The sequence below is a fragment of the Larimichthys crocea genome, chromosome XXI, assembly GCF_000972845.2.
Source record: "Larimichthys crocea isolate SSNF chromosome XXI, L_crocea_2.0, whole genome shotgun sequence".
NCBI classification, from domain to species: Eukaryota; Metazoa; Chordata; class Actinopteri; family Sciaenidae; genus Larimichthys; species Larimichthys crocea.
The window spans coordinates 14,950,028-14,970,956 of NC_040031.1; the positions used below are offsets into that span (position 1 = coordinate 14,950,028).

The 20,929-nt window shown below is 39.8% G+C and overlaps 2 protein-coding genes across 2 annotated transcripts; both read left to right on the forward strand.

Moving 5' to 3' along the window:
* Window positions 1-481: 481 nt before the first annotated feature.
* LOC113744237 (cAMP-regulated phosphoprotein 19-like) lies at window positions 482-2,494 on the forward strand. Its single transcript, XM_027273167.1, has 3 exons — window positions 482-711; window positions 1,132-1,257; window positions 1,336-2,494. Exons 1-3 carry the CDS (start codon window positions 667-669, stop codon window positions 1,504-1,506), a joined length of 342 nt encoding a protein of 113 aa, XP_027128968.1. The 5' UTR covers window positions 482-666; the 3' UTR covers window positions 1,507-2,494.
* A 2,376-nt stretch (window positions 2,495-4,870) lies between these two features.
* LOC113744229 (unconventional myosin-Va-like) lies at window positions 4,871-20,643 on the forward strand. Its single transcript, XM_027273073.1, has 40 exons — window positions 4,871-5,192; window positions 6,380-6,490; window positions 6,997-7,168; window positions 7,361-7,505; window positions 7,618-7,774; window positions 7,857-8,000; window positions 8,408-8,489; window positions 8,616-8,723; window positions 8,866-8,972; window positions 9,098-9,363; window positions 9,453-9,534; window positions 9,611-9,751; window positions 9,870-9,992; window positions 10,261-10,344; window positions 10,622-10,747; window positions 11,028-11,125; window positions 11,245-11,331; window positions 11,465-11,573; window positions 11,669-11,880; window positions 11,961-12,117; window positions 12,951-13,190; window positions 13,380-13,628; window positions 14,525-14,618; window positions 14,705-14,847; window positions 15,053-15,160; window positions 16,025-16,159; window positions 16,275-16,331; window positions 16,457-16,684; window positions 16,781-16,845; window positions 16,930-17,004; window positions 17,092-17,290; window positions 17,667-17,760; window positions 17,850-17,993; window positions 18,096-18,250; window positions 18,328-18,417; window positions 18,498-18,648; window positions 18,739-19,021; window positions 19,573-19,747; window positions 19,834-19,914; window positions 19,998-20,643. The coding sequence occupies exons 1-40, from the start codon at window positions 5,166-5,168 to the stop codon at window positions 20,148-20,150; spliced, it is 5,457 nt and encodes a 1,818-aa protein (XP_027128874.1). The 5' UTR covers window positions 4,871-5,165; the 3' UTR covers window positions 20,151-20,643.
* The last annotated feature ends 286 nt before the right edge of the window (window positions 20,644-20,929 follow it).

Sequence of the window (20,929 nt, forward strand, 5' to 3'; positions counted from 1 at the left end):
AGCCTCACAAAGGCCAAGAAATATCTTTTAAAAAAATCTGACTAAACTTGCAGTAAGCATGCATGACCTCAAATTGGGGCCCCCTCTGCGCAGCTTTTGTCACCACATCTCTAGGACCTAACTATCCCATCAAAAGCTTTACATAACTCTAATTAATTAAAGGCATGCAACTGTTTGGGTCTTGTAGTTCAATAACTAGTACTAGCACAATATTTACTGCTGGTGATTTGTACATGCATGGAAGTCTGCATACAGTATGCAGTGCAGTTCACTATTTAATGCAAGATTAAAGCCACCATACATTTTTTATTTAACTTTTACAGCCTAAAACACGTAAAAACAAAGAGATAATGAATTTCATTATTATATTTGAAATATATATACTCAATGATGATGGTTTAATCATTTTATATTGGTGTTTACCTATTGTTTGGGGCCTAACTTTTCCCCCCTTCCCCTGGTCTCTCTCTCCCATCTGCATCTCTGACATCGATTCACCGGCCTGTTGCTGGACAGGCTGCGTGACAGGCTGCTGCCCTCGCCCGCCTTAGTAGCTGCTGTCTGTCAGTAGCACCTTTCATCTTCCAGCAGAGCTGTTTGCATCTGTAGTGTGTGTTTTTTTTTTCTTTTTCTTTGGGTGTACCAGAGCAGGGATTCAATACAGCTATGTCCGAAGAGGTTGAAGGAACGAGGACTTGTGAAGAGCAGCAGGTAAACAACAACAAACTGCGACGACGACGAGCTGCGGACTGAAACTACTTTTAGCCGGCGCGGCTAGCGGCGAGCTAAGTTAGCACAGGAGCTAGCACGCTACTCTTGTGCTAAAGTAATCAACCGTAATCAAGCGTAATTAGCTGCCAGCGATTGTTGGTAAAGCAAAACTCTTTTTAGAAAAATCCTGCAGTTTCAGGGAAGCAACGAATAGACTAGCAGATCACCTGTAAGTGGATGGTTAATGATGTAGCTTAGCATGCTAAGTTAAATGGAAGGATTGGAGTCGCCTGCATGTTGTGCAACATAAATACAAGTCATGCTAGCTTTAACATGCTGTAATGTGTCCTTTTAAATTAAACTTCATCAAGTCATTTGAACGGGGCCTCGCCATCCATATGTTGTGTGCTCTTTGAACAGGAAATGGAGGACAAAGTCATCAGTCCAGAGAAAGCAGAGGAGGCCAAACTGAAGGCCAGGTATCCAAACCTGGGAGCCAAGCCTGGAGGCTCAGACCTCCTCAGGAAAAGACTCCTTCAGAAGGGGGTACGTACAATTAAACCCGAGCTGGCTTAAAACATTTTTGCAGTAGTCTCACTTTCATTGTCTTTCTTGTTTGTCCAGCAAAAGTATTTTGACTCTGGCGACTACAACATGGCCAAGGCAAAGATGAAGAATAAACAGTTGCCATCAGCCCCGACGGAGAAGACGGAGATCACAGGCGGGCACATCCCAACGCCTCAGGACCTGCCTCAAAGAAAGACTTCGATTGTGGCCAGCAAACTGGCTGGTTGATGGTTTTATGTTTACTGTTTTTGTTATCATTCCAAACCCCCCCACGTCATAATCTACCTGCCGTTTACATTTCTGTTTATTTTTCACCTTTGTATGTATTCTCTAAGAACAAGTTATGTACCATGTTCTTGAGGAAGAATTGGCGACTGTCAGGCGCTGAATCGTCAATGAGTCAAATCCAACAAAGAAAATGTTTCTCAAGATTGTAAAAAAAGAAAAAAAAGAAAAAAGGACTGAGTAGTAATTAATTTCTGTACATGATATCACACTCGTAAATATGAATGGATGTTAGTGGTATCTTACTTTCACCGAACGTTTTCACTTTTAAAGATGAGATATGCCTCCATGCATCAAACAGCAGCTTAAAGAGCCTGCGCAGATTATCTGGTGTCATCACCACAAAGGCATCTTTGTTCCACCGTGTCCCAGCGTTATAAATACTCGAGTTATGACCACAGAGGAAGAGTGAGGTGGAAGTGTAATTCACACTCATGGAGGCATGTCTGTTTAAACAGTGAAAAGTGAAGTATTCTTGTTTTGTTTTTTTTGTTTTCTAATCCTTCGATTGTGTGTCCCTTCCTCTTTCTGTGACGCTGTTTTGATTCTGTGTTTTGAAAGCACTGAAGGTTAGATTACACATACACACGCACATGCTTTGTAGCCGGTTGTATTTTAATTCATTTGCGTGACATTGGTTTGCAAAGATTTGCTGCTGGTCTCCATCTCATCCTGACCTCTAAAAAATGGCCTTAAAAGTAATGAACCCTCTTGAGCAATATTTGCTCCCTCAGTGAGAATCTATCTTAGTTTTGAATTTTGCCTGAAATGTCTGTCACTGTCTGACTGGAATCACTTCGGATTTTATGGAAAGAAAACTCCCTTTGACGTGTCTGGAGTGTGCATGTGCATTTACTGTGCAGTCACACTGTGCCATTTGTTTTGTAAATAAAATAGTTTTGCATAATATCTTCTAAGTACACATATTCAATTGAAATGTGTCCTTGCATTTATTTTCACACCCATATGTTACTAACAAAACCTCCAGTATAGTATTAGCCCATATTTAAGGATTGTATTAATATGGAATAGTCAGTTCAATATAAAAATGTAGTACAACATTTAAGGTGAGCCCAGTGGATACCTGATACTAGTATTTTGAAAATGTAGAAATAAGAGCAAGTAAAATATACATATGTATATGTACCCATCCATCTAAAGTGCTATATGAGTGACGTCAACGCAAGTAATTACTATTTTATTGTGCACGTAAATTTCTCTGTATACTGATGGGGACTGGAGTACTAGTAAAAGCTTTAAGTACCAAGATTTTTGTGTTAAATTTAAATTCACAAATGGGTCACTAGTTAGTAATTTGAAAAATGCAGGTCTAATGGAGCACATTTAAAATCAAAGTGAGATAAAAGATGAAAATGACAAACTGTTATCACGCAATATTTAGTATTAAACAAACCATAATTAAATGCTAAAGGACCAGTGTGTAGGATTTAGTGGTTTACTGACTGCAACCCTCTTGCCTCACACTCCTTTCTAGTGTAAAGGACAAACTACTTTGGCCATGAAACATCCAAAAATAACTTACATTTTTACACATCTGAGCAGCATGGTGGTGCAGTGTCACCTCACAGCAAGAAGGTTCCTGGCTTGAATCTAAACATGGATAAACTAGAGTGGCTGTGAAACAGAAACGGTCCTATCTCCTTGTCTGCTCAAGGATACTGTGTAGAACAATGGTGGATCAACATGGCGGACTCCGTGGAAGAAGACCCGCTCTCCCTGTAGATATAAAGGACTCATTAAAAGGCAGTGCAAACATAGCAGTTTTTCAGGTGATTATACACTAATGGAAACATGCTAATACATATTATATTCCATTGCTGCCAATAGATGCTCCTAAATCTTACACACTGGGTCTTTATCATTTAACTATGGTCTATTTAATCCTTAATATTAATTAATGTGATTATGTGATACATTTTTTATTTCCCCATTTTGATTTTAAACATTGGGTAAAATGATCTTCCTCTCTCCCACCACCACCGTGCCACACATACTGAATATATTATATATTAGTGCACTTGTAAGAGCAGCAATTTAAGAAGCTGTTGTCAATTTTTTTTTACATTTATATTCACACTGCTGTTTATATGTTTTCATACTGCTATAATTACACTGTGTATATCTTTTTATATTTTCTATATTTACACTGTTTATTTTCTATATTTACACAGTTTATATCTTTATATATTTGTTATATTTACACTATTTACATCTTTATATATTTACTATATTTACACTGTTTATATCTTTATATATTTGTTATATTTACACTATTTACATCTTCATATATATTTACAATATTTACACTGTTTATATCTTTATATATTTGTTATATTTACACTTTTTTATATCTTTTTCTATTTTCCCTACTTTTTTATACACATCTTTTTACACTTGTATATTTTATATTCCATGTTTTTTGCTTGTTTTGCACTGGGGATATGAGGTAAAATTGAAATTCTCTGTATGTCCTGTACATATGGCAGTGTTGACTTGGAGTGATGTCTTCACTTTACCTGTCCCTCCTCTGCTCCGCCCCGGTGTAACACGGTGAGAGGAGAGGACAGACAGAGGGTGAAGGTGGGTATTAATACTTCTACTGAAGTACTCAAAGTATCTGGATACTTATTCTTCCACCGTTACTGTTGCCACCACAGCCCTCTCTCTCCTCGTTAGTTGACATGCGCGCGTTGGCCGCCGGGAGGCACGCAAGATGCACGAGAGCAAAACGTGCAGGGGGCAGGCACGCGCAGCTGACTGACAACTGTTGGAGCAGCAGCTTCCTCCTCCTGCTCCTCCTCCTCCTCCTCCTCCTCCACCTCCTGCTCCTCCACAGAGCCCCGGAGAGGAGCTCAGAAAAAGTCCTGGGAGTCCTTAAAATGTTTTAAAGTGGGTTCCAGCTCATTTAGGAATACAAGGAAATGAAAAAGCAGATCAAATGGCAAAGGAGGCAGCAAAGAAAGAAGAGGTGGAAATGAAAGTAAAATTATCAAAAGCAGAAGGGAAAAGTTTAATATGGAAAGAAATAATTAATCAATGGAAACAATATTGGAAAATCCAGGAAAAGGGGAGACATTTATATAAACTACAAGATGAAGTAGGAGAGGTGGGATGTTGTGGAGGTAGCAGAGTGGAACAGGTGACAATGAGCAGATTAAGAATAGGGCACAGTAGATTAAATAGCACACTCAACATAATAGGGAAACATCCAACTGGTCTATGTAGCTGTAGAGACAGTGGAGCATGTGATGGTTGAATGTCAAGGATATGAAAGGGAGAGGGAAGAGATGATGGCAGGGTTGCGGAGGACAGGAGCAGTGGAGAAAAGTTTCAAAAGTATAATAGAATGTGGGAAATGTAGAGAAGGGAGGAAAATCATAATGGGGTATCTGGTTTCAACTGGGTTAATAAAAAGAATTTAAAAAAGGGAAAGGAAATTAAATAGTAAAAAAGTAAAGTCCAGAAGATGGCGGTATATGCAACTATAAGGATGCAGAAGAAGAAGAAGAAGTAAAATGTTTTAAAGTCGCCTCTACGGGCAGAGAGAGTTAGTGAGCGCTCACGGAGCGGACTGCAGAGACATGGCAGCCTCTGAACTTTACTCCAAGGTAAGTGACCGGATGAAATTAGTGTCGAGCTCATTCAACAGTTATCTGCAAGCTGACGTCAGTGAATGTAAATCTCTCTAGTGTTGACTCGTGTCAGTCACTTTGAGATGATAACTTGACAACTTAAAGAGGCTTAAAACTTTATTGATGTCTCTTTTTTATTTATTTATTTTTTTTATCTGCATGCCACTTAAAATACCCCGTAACCACCCACATTACACGCATGACTGCTGTCTCCTGACATAAAGTTAGCTATCCTGCCATTTTCCCAAGGTACACATCACTGTACATGTCACTGCTGTAGTTAAGTGTTTAACTGCATCTCTGTTTATTCATCTATAGACATTTATTTGGAGCTTTTAAGCTTTGATCGGCCTCTCTTTTTACCTTTTACCCCCTGTGTTTATTCACCTTCTTAAACTTCTTTTCACTTTTCTTACTGGCTTTTATTTATTATAACATTTCATTGTTGTAGGGGCCTCATTGTATTGTTTGAATGCTTATAAATCCATATTGAAAGACTCGGAGACTGAATCATTTGGGTTATTGTTGTTTTAAAGATCCAGTATGTAGGATTTAGTTGTATCCAGTGATGCAATTGCTTCATTGCAATCTCCTCACACCATCCTCGCCTATCTAATGTAATGGTGAAACTACACTTGAAAGACCCTGTATAGAGTCAGTGTTTAGTTTGTCTCTTCTGGGCTCTGGTCGCCTCCATGGAAGAGGACCCGCACAAAAACAAAGAGATCTATGATTTGATTACACATGCATGAAAACACTATGAATATTATCTTCCATGTTTGCCTTATTCTAAAAATAAATAAAGGCACCCAATCTTACGCACTGGACCTTTAACTGATGGCTTGTACTGTACTTTCATTATTTTACTAGATTGCTATGTGTTGTAATATTGTCCGTGTGTCTTGTATCTGTTTTAATTTACTTGTTCATAGTTTGTGCTGCTGCCTGTCTTGGCCAAGACTTCCTTGAAAAGGAGTTTTTTAATCCTAAAGGGACCCTTCCTGATTAAATAAACAAAAAAAATGTATTATCAATTCTGCTGGATTCTTTTCATTGTGTCTATTTCTGTTTTTATTTGCGCTTTGAAGCACTAAGGGCTGCATGTTTTGAAAGGTGCTATATAAGTAAATAAAGTTTGACCCGGTTTCCTCTCTGTCCGTCAGTATGCCCGTGTATGGCTCCCAGATGGAGAAGAGGTGTGGAGGTCAGCAGAGCTTATCAAAGATTACACTCCAGGCGACTCGACGCTGACTCTGCAGCTGGATGATGGCACGGTGAGACAGGCAAAACCCAGACAGACACACAAATTCACACACAGGGAGATGGAGGTACTGAAGTGGAAATGGGTGTGTGATGTTGTCAGAGAGCCATGCACACATTTCTCTTTGCAAGAGTACTGGCAATGGACACATGCAAAACTCTGTGTGCTGTGGGATTATTGGAGGCAGCTGTTGGAGGCACAGCATCTTGTGCCCTCTGTGTTTAAAGCTTCGAATCCTAGAAGCCAGTGTTATGTCCTGGGTTCACAGTAGGTGGACTGAGTGTGGTTGAAAATGTTTCGCTCAGTGCTGTAGCTACCTGCAGCTGTGTTGTCAAGTTTGGGCATGCACTTCAGGTATGGAAATGAGGCCAAAGTATTATCATGAGTGAACAAGCCAAGCTCAGTGTTAGTTAGATGGATTTAAACATGAACTAATGTTAGGATCTTTGTACTTAACCATCTGTTTTTACTTGTTTTGTATGATTCTTTTCCTAACACAAACGTCTTGTGTCTTTTTAGGAGGTGCATCACAAAATAGACCCCAAAACCAACAACCTCCCACCACTAAGAAACCCTGACATCCTCGTGGGGGAAAATGACCTCACAGCTCTCAGCTACCTCCACGAGCCTGCAGTGCTACATAACCTTAAAGTGCGCTTCATGGACTCCAGGTTGATTTACACATACTGTGGTAAAGAGCTTCATCTCCTTTGACTCACATTATCACTGCCACTGTAGACTTTGGAGCCCTGCTCACTGACATAATCTACAGTACAGCATGCTGATTATCGTGGCAGAGGCTGCTCTTAAAGAAACACACACTGAAACTTATTACATGATATCATACATTTAGGCTTTTTAATTTTCTGCTTGTTGTATCAAGGAATTGTCCTGGTTGCCATCAATCCTTATGAGAGCCTGCCCATCTATGAAGCTGACATCATCAATGCCTACAGTGGGCAGAACATGGGAGACATGGACCCCCATATATTTGCAGTGGCAGAGGAAGCATACAAACAGATGGCCAGGTTTTGTAACCTCAAAATACATTTTTTAATGGTCACTCCCTTTCATGCATACACTCTAAAATTGTTTTAGCTGACATGTGATGTCTGTATGTCAACACATCCTTTCATACAGAGATGAAAGAAACCAGTCTATCATTGTGAGCGGTGAATCAGGAGCTGGCAAAACTGTCTCTGCTAAGTACGCTATGCGTTACTTTGCCACTGTCAGCTGCTCCTCTGGTGAAGCCAATGTTGAGGAGAGAGTCCTTGCCTCCAGCCCCATCATGGAGGTAACATTTAACACTGCAGGGAAAGAAGACACTATTATAAAATGACAAAGGTTACTGAAAGCCTTTTGTGTGTTTTTCCTAGGCTCTTGGGAATGCCAAGACAACAAGGAATGACAACAGTAGTCGCTTTGGGAAGTACATTGAGATTGGCTTTGACAAGAAGCATTGTATTATTGGGGCTAACATGAGAACCTACTTACTGGAAAAGTCAAGAGTTGTGTTTCAGGTAAATCTCTTTGGTATGGACTTAACTTGCATGTCTTTAGGTGGCCTAGCCTCAGTGTCTAAACGTGTCCCTTCCGATCTGTCACACTTAATTGATTTAAAACACTCTCATATGCATGTAACATGTAACGTGTATCTTAGCAACGTAATAACAAACAGCATAAACAGCGCACAGTTTAGCCTGTCTGGTCCTTGACACAGAAAGATGGCAGCATATTAGTTCAGTTATGCAACAGTCAACTATTTTCAAGACAAGATTAGACGATCTGAGTGTAAGTCTGGGTTTAGCAATGTGCTTGTAGTTTGTTCATGCAACTACAGTCAAAAGAGCTATGAAGCTAGTTTAGCTGTGTTAGTGAATGTGTTTGCACTACTTGTTTATTTTACATCTGTTTGCACTACTTTTAGGCCCACAGCGAAAGGAACTACCATATATTCTACCAGCTGTGTGCCTCTTCACATTTACCAGAGTTCAAAGACTTCAAGTTAGGTATGAGAGTCACTAAAATATCAGTTATCATTTGAGCAGGATTTAGAAAAAAATTCAAAATATTCAGCTGCTAAGCAGTCATAACAGAGAGACTATTTAGTACAACATTTTATATGATGTTTGAAGGTTGCGCAGATGACTTCCACTGTACTAACCAGGGTCAGAGCCCAGTCATAGATGGAGTGGATGATGCCAAAGAGATGTGCAATACCAGAAGCGCTTTCTCCCTGTTGGGTGAGTGTTGGATGCATATCAATATGGTTTGCATTTATATGTTGACTGGAGAGTACTGGACATACAAACATATGCATATTTTTCTATTGGCCCTACATGGTTGATCATCAGTTATCGCTTTATTGTTTTATTCTCATTGTAGGAATCAATGAAAGTGATCAAATGGCAATTTACCAAATCCTGGCAGCTATTCTTCATCTGAGCAATGTGGAGGTGAAAGACCAGTCAGCAGACAGATGCAGCATCTTGGTAAACACTGATTCCCCCTGGACACAACAAGAATATTTGTCTAAAATTATTATTATTTTTTGTTAGTTTTGTCTGGAGGTTTTATTGAGGATGTTAACATCTTTTAACATTTAATGTATTTCCAGCCAGATAACATGCACCTGATGGTGTTTTGTGAGTTGATGGGGGTTCCCTGTGAAGAAATGGCCCACTGGTTTTGTCACAGGAAACTCAAGACAACCACAGAAACCTTTGTCAAGTCTGTCTCTAAAATGAGTGCAATCAATGGCAGAGATGCCCTAGCCAAACACATCTATGCCAGACTCTTCAGCCGGATTGTGAACAGTATTAACAGTGCCTTAAAATCTGCAGTGAAACAACACTCCTTCATTGGTGTGCTCGACATTTACGGGTAGGTTTTCATCATCAGGTTTGTGGTCTTTTCATTTATGTTTCCCTAGCTAACCAGATGACTGTGTTGTTTTAATTTTTTTCCCTCAGATTTGAAACATTTGATGTGAACAGCTTTGAACAGTTTTGCATCAATTATGCAAATGAGAAGCTTCAACAACAGTTCAACCAGGTGTGTGTATTTTCTTGCTCATCAGGTTCATTTTGTAATCCAAACAAACGTGACTTTAAGCTATTACTCCCTTCAGCATGTCTTTAAACTGGAGCAAGAGGAGTACATGAAAGAGGAGATCCCCTGGACATTGATTGACTTCTATGACAATCAGCCGTGCATTAATCTCATTGAGGCCAAGCTGGGTGTCCTGGACCTGCTGGATGAAGAGGGCAAGGTAAAAAAAAAGTTTCTGTTCAGTTACTTTCCACTGAAGGAATCTCCACTGTGCTATGTTTGGAGGTAATGAGTAAGGCCATGACTAACTGATGTGTCAGCATTTCCTTTTTCCATAGATGCCCAAAGGCTCTGACGACACATGGGCCCAGAAACTGTACACCCTCCAGAAGCAACATGCTCACTTTGATAAACCCAGGTTATCAAATCGAGCTTTTATCATCCACCACTTTGCAGACAAGGTGAAACACAGTTGTATGTCTCATACTAAGGTGGGATTGTTTCTCAGTAGTCAGCAGATGGATAAATGACTCATGTTTTCTGCAAGCAAGCTAGTTGAATGTGAAATTGCAATTACTGTCTACATAGTCAGACTTCTATGCCTTCACTACATATGTTTGATGATTATATTTATTAAAGCAGTGCTAATCAGTCTACTGCTGAGTGATAAGCATGACCATTGCATTTTAGTCAAAGAACACTATGTGTGATCTGACTCTTTGTGCCTAGGTGGAGTACCAATGTGTTGGTTTTCTCGAGAAAAACAAGGACACCGTCAATGAGGAGCAGATAAATGTGCTGAAAAACAGCAGGGTGAAAAACAGTTTGAATTTATTATATTTCCACTCCCTAGTCCCCCCCCCCCCCCTCTCTCTCTTTTTGGACATCCAATGAATTCAATGCCAACACCTCATTCGACTAAAACCAAATGGCTGTAGGCTATATTTTGTGTTGCAAGTCCCTGGGCACACCCTAGAATTGTTCAACCATAACTATTGGAGGAAATACACCCACTTTCAGATTGAAAACACTGCCATCTGCTGTTCAGTGATAACTTTGTGTCTTTCAACTCTGAAAATCATCTTCTCAGTTTGATTTGCTGCTGAAGCTGTTTGAGGATGATGAGAAGGCCGCAAGTTCTACTAACAAGCGCACTGGTGTCCTTGGAAGGGCTGGTCAGGCTCAGAGGGAAAATAAGAAGACTGTTGGACTGCAGGTAAGAAGAATATAAGGAGCAGGCGACATGGCATTTGGTGGTATGTGACAGTTTGACATACAGTTCACATTGTTGTCATGAAAAAACAGAAGAAATGGACATTTATTTTAAATTTAGTCTAATATAGGTTTCCTCATATGGTCAGGTTTAATTGCCTTTAAGGAAATAAGTAACCACCAAAGAATGTACGAAAAAGATTATATTGGACACTTAAACTACAGTTTTATAATTCATGTATTTCCTTGCCCACTAATCAAGGATTTATTGTCTTTTTACTCAGTTTCGTCAGTCTCTACATTTGCTGATGGACACACTAAATGCTACAACTCCTCACTATGTACGCTGCATCAAGCCAAACGACCATAAAGCTTCATTCACGTAAGAAAAATTATTTCACTCTTTTGTTTTACACGATTTGCACAACAAGCACAGGTATATACACAGGCACAGCAGTATATTCATTTTTGTAACGTGTTTGCATGTTTTCTTTCATAAAGCTTGGACCCTGTGAGGGCAGTGCAGCAGCTTCGAGCATGTGGCATCCTCGAAACAATCCGGATCTCAGCAGCAGGCTTCCCATCAAGGTAGAGTATCAACAGCCGCATTTGTTACAGAGCAAGAGACCCTTGGGAGTTGTACGCATGCTTTTGTGTTTATAATACATAGACTAAAAAAAAAAGATCTATGCACCTTGTCTTATTTATATGAATATTACAGATGGACCTATCAGGAATTCTTTAGACGTTATCGGGTCCTCATGAAGCAAAAGGATGTGCTGTCTGATAGAAAACAAACCTGCAAAAATGTCCTGGAAAAACTGATACAGGTATGTCTGAATACTGTATTCCCACAATGCAACTTTCACAGGCCCACTCAAATATTCCATTTTATATATGCTACTGTTTTGTGTTTTGCTCCTAGGACCAGGATAAATATCAGTTTGGCAAAAACAAGATCTTCTTCAGGGCCGGTCAGGTGGCCTACCTGGAGAAGCTGCGTTCTGACAAGCTGCGTATGGCTTGCGTTCGCATCCAGAAGACTATTCGCTGCTGGCTGGCTCGCAAAAAGTACCTGAGGATGAAGGAGTCTGCTATCACCATACAGAGACACGTACGGGGTCACCAGGCACGCTGGTGAGTGGAGACGTTAAACAACAGCAGAATAAGAATACGCTGCTCTAACGTATTTCTCACGTTTATTTTTTTTTTCTCAGTTATGTTAAGTTTCTGCGAAGAACCAGAGCAGCTCTTGTCATTCAGCGCAATGTTCGTATGTGGGCGACCAGGAGACACTACCAGCAGCAGCGTTCTGCGGCTATTGTTATCCAGTGCTTCCTGAGGGCCTATATGGCCAGAAAGCAGTACTATGAGGTAATGCCATGCTTTATACAAGTTTGGAGGCTTTCAGAAATTAGATAAGACTTGATAGGACAGATAAGTTTCCTTTACTGGACAGTTTGTAGTCAAAACAAGATTTTACTAATGCAATTCCAGAAACCAATAATAACATACCCTTGGTTTTAGTTGAAGTTTTTTTGTTTTGTTTTTCAGTTTGTTGAATGAGGAACTCAATAGTTAAATTTCAGAACTGGATTTAATATGTGCCACCAAACAAACAGCCTCTTTAAGTAATATGAAAAAGTCTCCGGCTCACAGGAAGCCCAGATGTGCCAGATTCCGGTAGTAACATTGTTGTGGTAGTTTGGTTTTGTAGAATCAGTTCAGCAGATTGTTTTGCACTTCCTAGACCTTGATTGTTGTGTTGGATTCTTAGTAATGAAGTCATATGAATACACAAAATTTCCTGACCTCATTGGCACTTTTATATAAGAAATTATTTTGTATCTAATATATATAATAATTATATCGTATTGCTAGGCAACTGCTTGATTTCCATGTTTACTTCCTGTCAGATGATGCCATTCAAGTACTCTGCAACAGGAAATAAACTGGGACATATTTTGAAGGTTTACTTACTAACTGTGAAATAGTCTGGCCACAGATTTATGTAAGACTAAAAGACATGTTGTTAATGCAATTTAATTTATAGAAAAACACATCAGCACTTTTTATATAGAAATAATCTTTACACACGGCCTGTTGATTTTTCACCTCACCTGTTCTTAACACTTGTTGCAACTCTTGTCATTACAATTTCATGTATAAACATGATATCATCAACATATTTGTCATTCTTTTCACAGCTGATGTTTGAGCAAAAGGCTGTGGTCATCCAGAAATGGGTGAGGGGCTGGCTGTGTAGACAGTATTTCAGAAACACCGTGGCCGCCATCGTCCTGCTGCAGAGCTGTGTACGACGCATGAGGGCCAAGAAGGAACTGAAGAAGCTGAAAGTGGAGGCACGCTCTGTGGAGCACTTCAAGAAGCTCAACGTTGGCATGGAGAACAAGATTTTGCAGTTGCAGCATAAGATAAACGAGCAGGTGAGTAATGAATATCCTCTAGATATATACAACAGAGTATAGATATCTAATTTTATCAGATATCTTTATTTTATCTATGTTAGACAGTTGTTTACTCTTCAATCTACTGTTGACTGCTGAGGAGAAACATTGGGTCATTGGGAGTTGTCATGTCACATGCACAGCATGTGTGTGTCTCTTCCCCCACAGCAAAAAGAAAACAGGGAGCTCAGTGAGAGGCTTAATGCTGTGGAGAAGACTCAGGCTTTGGAGAGAGAGAAACAGAGCAGAGAGATCAAAAACCTACAAAGATCAGAACAGGAGACCAGAGCCAAAGCAGAAACACTTCCTTCACTGCTGGAGCAGCTCTCCTTCCTTCAGCACGAGCTGGATAACACCCGCAGGGAGAAAGGAGACCTGGAAGAGCAAACAAAGGTCTACAAGGAGCAGACACAACAGGTAGGCCTACTGTACCACACTCCATTTAAAACTTAAATGTTTCTATCTACCTAGCAACTTCACTTGAATTTTCTACATAGCACTCTTTCTTGTATTATGTAATAGATGAAATTAAAGAGGAATTTCCCTGGAGAGATGGTATCTATGCATGCAGTGGAAATATTATTATTGTAATTGTTGCCACATGATTGTATAAAACTGAGAAAAAGGGCCGTGGTATTCCCTTTGACTCAAAAGATATATACATCTGACAACTACCACAATTCACTGTGCCACAATGGACTAATAAATGGCGGGAGATGTACTGTGAGTTGAACAGTGCCTGGTTTGGGTTGTTGTCTTCAGGCAAAACAAGAATGGCGGCAGGCTAAAATACATTTTTGAAAACATTTGAGGCACTGCATAATGCCTGCATCGTTTGACAGTTTGATCTGAGTTTTGTGAGGCCCCTCACCCTCACTATAGCAAAGGTGGGATGGTCCACGGAGTTGACACAGGCATGTAAAATGTGGAATTAAAATCTGTAGTTTGAACAACAGTTCTCAGAGTTGTTTCATGCCATCCTGTGAACTTCTGTTGTGAAATGGGCAAGGATCTGGGCAGGCTTACTTGTTCTTAATACTTGTTCATTCATACTGACTTTGTAATGACACAAAGCTGGTTGAAAATCAGTTAAAGTTTTCCTTTAATGAGTATTAGTATTGGTCCAGATAAATCTTCAATGACATTGAGTTAAAATCATTTTGTACCTCACACCGAGTTTGTTCATTTTCCTCTCCGTGTCTTCGTCAGAAATTAGTTCCAGTTTATGAACTCAGTTGGTTGTTTTGCTTCACTTGTTGTTTTCTTACGTCAATAGAAGAAGATCACATGATTTTGTTTCCTCTCACAATCAGGTGGTTGAAGAGCTTAATATGAAGAACAGCTTGTTGAACAGCGAGAAAGATGAACTGAACAAATTAATCCTGGAACAAACCCAACAGATAACAGGTACCGAGCACCTCGAGCCTCCGCTGTTCTTGGGTAATGGCTTTTTTTTAGAATGAGTAAATAGAACAAAACTGTTTTTGTTTCAGATGTTAAAACCAACATCGAGAATACAAAACAGATGGAAAAGGACTTAACTGAAGAACGCGCTCGCTACCAGAGTCTGCTGAGTGAACACCTGCATCTGGAGGAACGGCATAGAGACCTGAAGGAAGAGATGAGTCTCAACATTGTGAGGAATACTTAATTTGGTATCACGGTGTTGACATAGCTGTCATTTGATATATTTTGATCTATGGATTTTAACAACATGGCAGTTTTAAGCTAGTGTCACAAAGCAGAATCACTTATATAGAGACCATTTATGTGTGTCAGTGTTTTAGATCTGGCTACTTGTTCTTTCTGTAATATGTTTTTTTTTCCTCACTCCTAACCAGAACAAATCTAGTCACAAGAGGACAGACTCCAACTACAGCAGTAATTCATCTGAGTTTAGTCAGAGTTTAGGCTCTACCGAGGGAGAAGACAGCCCCGTACAAACAGAGGTAATGTACAAAGTTACATAATATAACGGTGTATCACTTTTACTATAAAGATGGACGATGCATGTCCATTCTCCCACTGTACGAAGCTAAAATATATCCGCCCAAATACACACTGACCAAACCGTGAACAGGGTTCTGCTGTCAATCATGATGTGAACTCCTGTTTTCATAGCATTAAGTAATTAATTAAAATCAGAATTTAGAAAAATGAACACTTGAACATACACTGTTTATATAAACTAAAAACTAAACTGACAGAAACCATCCATGCCAAGCAACCATACTGTACATGTACAGGCTTTATGACCAATACTGCAGCCAGCCACCAGAGGGCGATCAGGATGCTTTAACTTCACTTTTGGGGAGCTGTAATGTCATCCATCTTTATATACAGTCAATGTTGTGTTATCACAATGGCCTCAAAGTGATACTCTGTCCAAAAATATTTGTATAATATTCTCTCTCCCCCGTGTGCTTTCTCAATGTTGACAAAGAATAGCAGCTTTGTGGAGTGAACACACTCTGTTAAGTTAAATCCAAACTTAGGCACCTTTACTGACATATCATTACAACATAGACATATTTACTTATAAATGGATTACATTTACCTAATTTGTGAATTCACATTATTTCTTTCATAGTTGGGTTTCTACTGAAAAGGATGTATTGTAACCTACAGGAAACATTTTATTAGTTAAATAGAAAAGTGGCTGCTTTGATTTACAGAAGACCTGCAGAGAACTGCAAATAATTCCTTTGTTAATGGCTGTTGGAAGATATTTTTCTGCTGTCTGTGTTTTTTAATCCTATTAGTGCAGCATTCTAGCTAGTTTGTGATGCTTGCTTGCTTGCTTGCTTTGTTAGGATGAAACCCAGTCGACGGTGGACCTGCCAGTCCTTCTGAAGCTCCAGAGAAGAGTAAAGGAACTGGAGCAGGACAAACAGGCACTATGGCAGCAGCTGGATAAGAAAGAAGAAGCACAACAAGAAAAGGCAAAAGTATGCACTGAGTCCAGTGGAAAAATTACAAAACATACAGATGAGTTTTGTATCAATACGCTATTTGTTATTTTTGGTTAATATCTGCATTATGTGTGAATATTTTTTTTTAAAGAAGGTGGAGGATCAGAGAACTGTTGGCAGAGCAGAACTGGACTTGGAAACACTGAAGGTATTTCTTAAAAGTGTTTTCTATTGTAACTCATTTTTGTAGTGAAATACTGAACCACAAATAGAGACAGAAATTAGTTTGTAGTTGTCTGATTTGTTCATGTCTCTCTAAATGTCTTAATGTAGCGACAAGAACTAGAGTCTGAGAACAAGAAGCTGAAGCAGGATCTAAATGAGCTGCGGAAGTCTTTGACCAGTGAGGACAGTGCATCGATGCCCCCTGCCCCCGGCTCTCTGCCCTACAACATACTGCTGGAGCAGCTCAGTTCTTCCAATGAGGAGCTGGACATGCGGAAAGAGGAGGTGCTGCTCCTCCGTTCACATATGGTTCGCCAAGAGGCTTTGAAACATAAGGTGAAAAAAAATATTGTTTATTCAGTATTTTGTATTTAAACAGAAGACATCTGTCATTACATATGTGTAATTTAACCAATATGAACTGCCCTCTAGGACTCTGCACTTGGGGAAGGGGTGAATTTGGATCTTGAAATCCCCTCATTTCAAGACTTTAACAGGTAAGACCGCATGGCACGCACAGGTTTAAATCCATCATGTGGTTCAGTTAAGAGTTATTTAATTTCTCTGATGCTGGCCCTCAGATCCACTGACATCCACACACTAAATGAAGATGGAGAGCTGTGGCTCGCTTATGAAGGCTTAAAAGAGACAAATAGGTAATGGAATAATATTCTGTAGTTGGTTGGTTGCCTTGAAAAACATTCATAGCATTATGAATCGAATACTATCCCTCCACCCTACAGAGTTCTGGAGCACCAGATGCAGGAGCAGGAGCAGTTTCACAATGAGAGGTACGGGAAGCTGCTCGAGGAGGTGAACAAATTGAAGAAAGAAAAGGAGCAACAGCAGAACCTGCTGACCCAGAGCCTCCTTCTGTCTGAGGAAGCCCGCATTGATGCAAGCCTGAAGCATGAGATCGCACGGCTGGCCAACGAGAACTTGGTGGGTCTGCCATATCTGTCACTTTACCTTCTATTAATTAATATGACTGTAATTATTTTTACAATGCAGAGCTTTTTCAAAATAAACAGATTTCTCTGTATAACACTGGATCTATATCTTTTGAAAGGGCTCTCTTATAGTTTCCAGATTAAATGTACTGTTCTGTGAGGACACATTGTGATGTTGCATCTACAAAGAATAGCATACACACAAATATACAATAATATACAAACTGAAAGGAGTAACTCAAGTGTTTTTATGAAGTAAAACAAGAGCTTCTTCCATGAAGAAAAAAAAAATTCTCACCATGTCTTCTCCATGTATTGAGGGTTGTTTTGCATTCACACTAATCTAATTATATTTGACATCATTTTAGGAACTCATGGAGCAGCAAGAGAAACAAGACAAAATCATGCGCAAGTTGAGAAAACAACTTAAGTTTTACATGAAAAAAGTTGAAGACATTGAAGGTACCATATGACAATTCACTGTGTTCAAAGGATATATTTTCTATATGACATCAGCACATAATTAATTAATCTGTCTTTGTCGTTTTTAGCGAGCGCTCAGCAAAGGCATAACGCCTCTGTGACGAACGCACCTGTCAGAGCGGTGAACATCACCCGCAAGGAAAAAGAGTACCAGGGCATGTTGGAGTACAGGGAAGGGGACGTGAGCCACTTGCTTAAGAACGTGGTTATAGGTACGTCAAGCCTGTTCTACTCAAGCAAATCATTTTATCAAGTGTTGGAATACAGGACACAGTATTTGAGGATTTAATTTTGAAATGTGGTAATCTTCTCAGATTTGAAGCCTCGTGGTGTAGCAGTGAGCTTCATTCCTGGACTTCCGGCTTACATCATCTTCATGTGCCTACGATATGCAGACAATGTCAACGATGATCAGAGAGTCAGCTCTCTGCTCAATTCCACCATCCTCAGCATCAAAGGGGTCATTAAGGTGCAGTATATAACTTTTATCTATGGTTAAAAAAAAAGTGACTGCGTTTGTTTTTAATTTTTACAATGTTTCTGCAGAGGAGAGGAAATGATTTTGAAGTGGTGTCTTTCTGGCTGGCCAACACATGCAGATTAATGCACTGTCTGAAGCAGTACAGTGGAGACGAGGTAAGGCTTTGATACCTGAGTGATATTTACTGTTGTACATTCCCCTTATTTAACCCTGGATGTCTGTCTTTATACTATAGGTCGTCATGACGCACAACACTGCCAAGCAGAACGAGCACTGTCTGACCAACTTTGAACTGTCAGAGTATCAGCAGGTTTTTGGTGATCTAAACATCCAAATTTATCGTCAGCTCATCAAATCCATGGAGGACATCCTGCAGCCTCTGATTGGTGAGGATATATCATCTCACTATAATAATAAGAAGACTAACCGTGACAGAAACACATGAAATGTATTTTTCCTTAATTTGTGTCTTATAGTGGCAAGCATGCTGGAGCACGAAACAATCCAGGGCGTGTTGGGGTCCAAACCAACAGGCTTGAGGAAGAGAAGCACCAGTTTCCCAGAGGAGGGAGCTATTACAGTGGAAGTCCTGCTGCAACGTCTTAGCCACTTCTACACCACCATGAGTCAGCATGGGATGGACCCAGACCTGATGAAACAGGTTGTCAAGCAGCTGTTTTACATCATCTGTGCGGTAACACTCAACCACCTGCTGCTACGGAAGGACATGTGTTCCTGGAGCAAAGGCTTGCAGATCAGGTACAGCACAGCAAACAGTTGTTATTATACTTTATGAACTCAAATTAGAGGGACAGAAGAGTGCAGACTGAGGTGTGTTGGTTCCTGTATACATAAAGAAAATGTTCTACTGATAGAAAAAGAAAAAGATAATATTTTAAAGAAACCTCAGGTAATATTTTACATGGTTAGGCTAGATAACAACATTAGGCATGGGGATATTTTTTGTGTTTTCTTAAAAGCTACATTAAGCACAGAAAAAGTATTAACATGTCTAAAATTAAATCTACACATTTTAAACCTTTTTCCTCAAGACCTCCATTCTGGATATATTGATGTCTGTAAATACTGGCGGGGTTCAAATAAGTAAAGTAAATAAATAAATTCCTTCATGTTCTGGATCATTCATGGATGATTCATAAACGGCATCGGTTCTAGGATATGTTTTTGCGTTAATTCACTAGATATGAAGTTATAAGAATTTAAAAGCTAATGTCAGAGAGCAGCTGCCAGGTTGGACCTCGCTATGCATTGCTGTGGGTGAGTTGTTTGTCTGTTGCCTCTGGCTTCAGGTACAATGTTTGGCAGCTGGAGGAGTGGCTGGCAGAGAGGGAGCTGGCAGACTGCGGTGCCAAGGAGACCCTGGAGCCTCTTGTACAGGCTGCACAGCTCCTACAGATAAAGAAGAAGACTGAGGCAGACGCCCAAGCTATTTGCAACATGTGCACCGCACTCACCACGGCACAGGTTCATTATCAGTAAATGTTCAGACTTCTTAATCTGCAGACAAATGTGATGCCTGAGCTTTGTTCATTGTTTGTCCATCTTGACAGATTTTAAAGGTGTTGACCTTGTACACCCCAGTGATTGAATTTGAAGAGAGAGTGTCAACAGATTTCATCACAACTATTAAAGTGAGTGGGCAAGAATGCTCTTTTATCCTCAGCCTTGTGCTTATCAACCCTTTCTAACCGTATCTGCTTTTTATTTAATTTAGAACATTTTGAAAGACAAAGGGGAGTCATCCGCTTTGATGATGGATGCCAAGAAGATCTTTTCCATCACCCTCCTCTTCACACCCTCCTCTGTGGCTCTGGAGACCATCCAGATCCCTGCTAGCCTCAATCTGGGATTCCTCACACGCATCTAGAGCAGTGACCTCCGATGCTCTTTTAATTCTGTTTACCAGAGTAAAAACACCAGACTGTTTCCAGAAAGTTTGTACTGGTTGTCACTGATTATTGCAGAATAGGTTGTTTAAATGTATCATCACCAAAGAGTATTAACTGTATGAATACTGAATCTGCAAACATTTTTAAAGGTCATCTCTTGCCACACATACAAGTTAGGAAATTTGACTTTTCACATCATAACATCTACAAGTGGAAGGTTTATGATAAGTGGGATAGATACACAACACGTTGTCTTAAGTGGATTGTTCATGAGCAATGTTAAAATATTAATGTGCATCTGATTTGTCTTGAGATGAAATTCAAGAGCACTGTTTTATATCTGTGGCGTTTTATTTCTCTATCTACTAGTATCAGGCGATGGTATTTATGTCAGGACGAGGTGAAGGAGCAGAAAATCATTTTATGTATTTAAAGTCTGAATGTTGTCGGTCATATTAAAGGCTGGCTTTTCAGTAAAAAACGGCTTGGAAGTGCTTAAAATACTGCCTCAAGGTTCATGGTAATCGAAAACATTGTGTGTACACCTCACATGGAGCCGTTAAGGAAGACAATGGCAGCATGAACAAAGGAGTTTTTTTGGGAAGGGTCTATAAGTTTTGCATCTTGGCAGACTGGATATGTGGCCTGACGCCCTAAAGGTCATTCAGAGTGTTGTGGGCCTCATGACGTGTCGTGGATTTTGTATCGTAAAGTGTGATCTTTGAATCACATGGGAGTGCCCAAGAAAATATAGAAA